Source organism: Citrus sinensis, chromosome 1 (assembly GCF_022201045.2).
Source record: "Citrus sinensis cultivar Valencia sweet orange chromosome 1, DVS_A1.0, whole genome shotgun sequence".
Lineage (NCBI taxonomy): Eukaryota > Viridiplantae > Streptophyta > Magnoliopsida > Sapindales > Rutaceae > Citrus > Citrus sinensis.
Genome location: NC_068556.1, coordinates 20,443,160 through 20,448,284, shown reverse-complemented (window position 1 = coordinate 20,448,284; position 5,125 = coordinate 20,443,160). Strand labels below are relative to the sequence as shown.

At 34.4% G+C, this 5,125-nt stretch overlaps 1 protein-coding gene across 1 annotated transcript; it reads right to left on the bottom strand.

The window, feature by feature from the left end:
* Nucleotides 1-2,576: 2,576 nt before the first annotated feature.
* LOC102608959 (3-ketoacyl-CoA synthase 11) lies at nucleotides 2,577-4,796 on the bottom strand. Its single transcript, XM_006489426.3, has 2 exons — nucleotides 3,884-4,796; nucleotides 2,577-3,489 (listed from the first exon to the last, which is right to left on the bottom strand). The coding sequence occupies exons 1-2, from the start codon at nucleotides 4,658-4,660 to the stop codon at nucleotides 2,698-2,700; spliced, it is 1,569 nt and encodes a 522-aa protein (XP_006489489.2). The 5' UTR covers nucleotides 4,661-4,796; the 3' UTR covers nucleotides 2,577-2,697.
* Nucleotides 4,797-5,125: the final 329 nt, after the last annotated feature.

The window sequence follows — 5,125 nt, the reverse complement described above, 5'->3', positions numbered from 1 at the left end:
AAAAAATAAAAATAAAATAACAGATTACAAGTTTACAAAAATTAACAATAAAAAAATTACTTAAACCTCCTAGGTGATCATTTTTCTAGGCATGTATGTTAAGATAATCTTGACCCATAACAGATTATATAATATACTTTCAAATATTTAAATGAAAAGGTAGTTTATCATTAAACAAATGTTAGATTTACAAATACAGTAAAAATTAGATAAATTAATATTCAATAAATTAAAAAATTAATTAAGTAATAGTTTTTTTTTCAATCCCCACTTGGGATCAATGTGCTAATAATTCGTTTAATTAATTAAATTTTTTGGTCCCAATGCTATTAATTGTTTTATCATATAACAACAACTTAGGGTCCATTTGGAAATGCTTTTCAATTGGTGTTTTCTGCTCTTATTATTGAGAAGGGAAAATGATATTTTTTTGATGCGATATTTTTAAAACTTAAAATTTGTTTCCTATTTAAAAAAAATATTAAAATAAAAACAGTAAAAAATATATTTGGTTGTTGATCTAAAAATGTGGAAAACAATGAAAATGCATTTGATTGTTGGTCTAAAAATATAAAAAACAGTTAAAATATGTTTGGTGTAGTTCTTTATTAAAAAAAAGATTTTTTTAATTCATTATTCAGTATATGTACATGTTATTTTTACATTTTTTCTTTTATTATTATACTTTTAATCAAAATAAAATCAAATTTCACACAGCAATAAGATTTCTTAATATAACAAACAAAGTGCATGCTTAAGAACACAAAAAATTCATAAGCTCAAGTAAATTAAAATAAAATAATTTTAAATAAAGGACCAATCAACGTAATTTATTCTTATTATAGGAAAAAAATCAAAAAAGAGAGTAATGTTCATTTTATATTTGATATAATGGAAAATTATGCAAAATTTAACAAACAATAAATAAAACCGCACCTATGGTGTAGTGTAGGCATGGTAATTTGTCGGGTCAGTCTCCCCAATAAAAAGCATGACTTTCACCTTTGGGTTGGGCTCGGGCTTTGTTCAAGCCCAGCCAAATATTTTTTTAATGTTTAAATAATTTAAATTTACCTCCCTTAATATATTAAAATTAAATATAAAATTACTTTAATTAATATCTCCATCATAAAATCATATAAATAACTAAATATAAAAAAAAACAATGTTTAATTTAAATAAAGACACACAATTCAAATTAAAATATAATTTTTTTTTTAGTTATTAAGTAGTCAGGTAGGCAAAGACCCAAATCCTAACCCAAATTTGATCGGGTTTATATTTTTAAGCCGAGCCCGAATTTTGATCTTTAAATTTGGGTTAAATTCCAAAAAATTTGGGTTGGGTTCTTTTTTTTTTTTTTTTTTGTTCATCCTTACTATGGTGTTGAGTTGGCAAGAGAAAAAACGAAAGATTATTTTCACATATGAAGAGGTAGGTGGATGTACAAACCGTGTGGCAGAAAAAGTTGGTGAATGGTGAATGTAATAAAACAATAATTAATAAAATTAAAATAAAAAAAAGTGGTGAACCCATGCAATTAACTGACACCGATCTTTTGTCTTTGTTCTCTTACTTCGGAGAATACTTATGTGAACTACAAAATTAGAAGACACGATTTCTGGTTGTTGTTAGAAAATAGGCATATCAAACTTGTTTTCTATTTTTCCATTTTCGAAAAACTGAAAAAGAAGGTCCAATGAAAAACATTACCAAACGCAACCTTGAATTTTGACTTCAGTAACAAAGACACATTCCATATTCAAACTCCACGTGTGCACACAATTGTCTAACCTTAAATCCGAATCCACTGGAGTTTGTTAAGACATTGCTTACGTTCATGCAAAGAATTACCTTTTTTAATTATCACGTCTATTATGAGATGCATGCTTGCACCCAACCTTCAACTTGTTCTGCAATGCATTTCGTTTATTGGATGCCCGATGACTTGTTTTGACTGAGGACTGGAGACAACATATCTCGTTTCTTGTATCCCTTGGGACGTTTTCGTTTTGGAATTGGTCTAACATTAATTTGCAAGCTAGCTTGACATCATTTTCCATGCACTAAATTGAACATGTTGCCTGGTTGTTTGGTCTAGCTAGCTTTCATCAATTTGGTAGTCACATGATATCGCCGTCATGGTTGGTAATCGGTATTACATAATCGGCATATCTTGTTATTTTTATTTTTATGTCTTTTCAAGTAATGACTTTGATGCTAAATAGCCATTAAATAAGATATCGTATTACTAATAAAAAGACACTAAATGTTGAGAAATAAAGTAAATATGACTCATCAGCCCATCAAAGACAATAAAAATTATCATTTATCAAAGCCTAGCAAAGTAGCTAGACTCACATTCCAATATATATATATGTGTGTGTGTGTGTAAGCAAAATCAATCCCAATAATTATAGCTATAATGTCAGCATAAAAAGATGTTCAATTATCAAAAGCTATTTGACCTTCAAAAAATATTAATTGAAGTTGTTCTACACTTTCTTCACGTGAAATTAATTCTCTACTATGGAATACAAGCAGCTAAGATCAATAGAATAGATGCAGGCATCGGATAAATGAAAATCAAGAAATAATTTTATTGAAACTAAATATATGGATCCAAATATTACATATATAATCGTATTGTGAAGTATGCAAATCAATCAGATATAATACTCCCTCCATTGAAGGAAATTAAGAAGCCTTCAAATCAACAGCTGCTACTCTAGGGACATGAACAGGAAACTCATGAATCTCATCAATCCAAGGATTCTTCTCCTTTGCAGGATTGATAGTCCTCAATGCTTGCCACACAGCACTGTTACACTTGAATCCTGACCCAAATGCTATCTGCCATGTTCTGTCTCCTTTTCTCATTCTCCCCTTAGCCTCAGAGTAAGCCAATTCATACCACAAAGAGCTGCTAGAAGTGTTACCAAATCTGTAAAGAGTCATTCTTGAAGGCTCCATATGCCATTCACTGAGCTCAAGATTCTTCTCTAGCTCATCTAGCACTGCTCTGCCTCCAGCATGGATGCAGAAATGCTCAAAAGCCAACTTAAAATCTGGGATATATGGCTTGATTTTCATTTTAAAGACTTTTTTAGCAACCAAAGTTGCAAAAAATAAGAGTTGTTCTGACATCGGGAGGACTATTGGTCCCAGTGTTGTGATGTTAGTCTTAAGGGCTTCTCCAGCGACAGCCATGAGGTCCTTTGAGAGTGAAACTCCAACTCTTTTGGTATCATCTTCTCTTTGGAAGACACAGTTGTAGCACTTGTCATCAGCTCCCTTGTGGGTCCTTACAGTGTGGATGAGTTGGTACTTTGATCGGCGGCGATCGGAGGATCGGTTAGATAAAAGGATAGCGGCACCACCCATGCGGAAGAGGCAATTTGATACAAGCATGGACCTGTCATTGCCAAAGTACCAGTTGAGTGTTATGTTCTCCATGCTCACTACCAAGGCATAGGAGTTGGGGTGCACCTGTTCCAACAACATCAAAAAGTCTTAGTCCTATAGCTTACAAAACAACTTGAAAAATTGTTAATCACGACTGGATCTATTGGCTCTAAAAGGTCAACTTGAGCAGTTGGTAGATTTTTGGCTGCTAGCTGTTGCATTAATATTTCTCAGTTCAATTCTTGGTGTCTAAGCTACAGCTCCTTTTATTGTTGGGCTTTAAACAGTAACAATCTCTTTTAATGCAGTTCACCTAATAATACCAGCTGATCACATGTGCATTAGGATCACCTAAATATACTCAAATAAAAGGTCCACATCCCACAATTTACGTGACCATATTAATGTAACTTTATAGTATATAATATATCGTCAAGATCTTAATAATAATGATCCACCGAAGTGGTAGAAATTTAACCTGTAAAAGCTGCTTAGCAAGGTCTATTGAAATAAGTCCAGCACTGCAACCCATGCCGCCAAGATTATAGCTGGTAATGTTGCCTCGAAGCTTGTAATGATTCACAATCATGGCCGACAAAGATGGTGTTGGACAGAACAAGCTGCAATTCACCACAAGAATCCCTATATCTTTAGCCTTTACACCAGTTTTGGACAAGAGCTCATCAATGGCACCAAACATGACCATCTCAGCTTCATTCCTAGCCTCAGCCATACAAGGGTTCGGGGGGACCCGCAGCACGGCCTCAGGGAAATAAGTGTGCTGCCCCAAACCAGACCGTTCAAGAATTTTCTTCTGAAATGCCAAGTTCTCTTCCGAAAAACAACCAATCTGCTCCGACCTCTCCATGAAAATTTCTCTAGTGCACTGCCGCTCGGGCTCCGGCTTGTAACATGCAAAATCAACCAAGTAAACTTTTCTCGGGCGGCTCATGAAATAAAGCGTGCCCAAAAACACCATGAGGCTTGAACACACAGTGACCGTCACGAGATTGTACCTGAGTTGGTTCCATAGCTGGACAATATCTTGAACTGAGAGAGTTGAAAGATGAGCTGAAGAAATTATTAGAATAGGTACGAGCAGTAAATACAAGGCATTGGAGATTATATAATGGTAACCAAGCTTCACGTACTTGAGCCTAACCGATAAAAGAAAATTCGGAAGCTTATTATTGTTGTTTCCTCTTCCTTCAGCTTCCGGGTTTGGATTCGGTTTGTTCTTTTGATCAACAGCCATTTTTGTTGGCTTTCTCGCCAAAATATGATAATAGAAATTGGCACTAATGAAGGAAGAATTAATTGAAGTTGATGGAAGTTGCAAGAGAATGTGAAAAGCGTGAGCAAGTGATGGGTTGCAGAATGGAGAAATATGTGAGGATTTAAAGGGGCCATTCCGAATTGGGCTCCGTGGCCAATTGGAGGATACAACTACCCCAACGAACTTTTTTAATTGCTACACGGCCGTGGCATTGAATTTGCCTACTAGGAAAATTAGCGGGGTTTTTCGGTGTATTATTATCTTCATATTTGGCCTATGATTGCCTGTACAATTTCGAATTTACCATTTCTGTGGAGGGCATAGCCGAAACCTTTGAATCGGTGCACGTGTCACGTGATTAGAGATGGAATATGACGGCTAAACTACGAAGCTCACCAGTAGAACATTACAAGACTTTCTAAAACCCTCCGAAGTTATGTACTT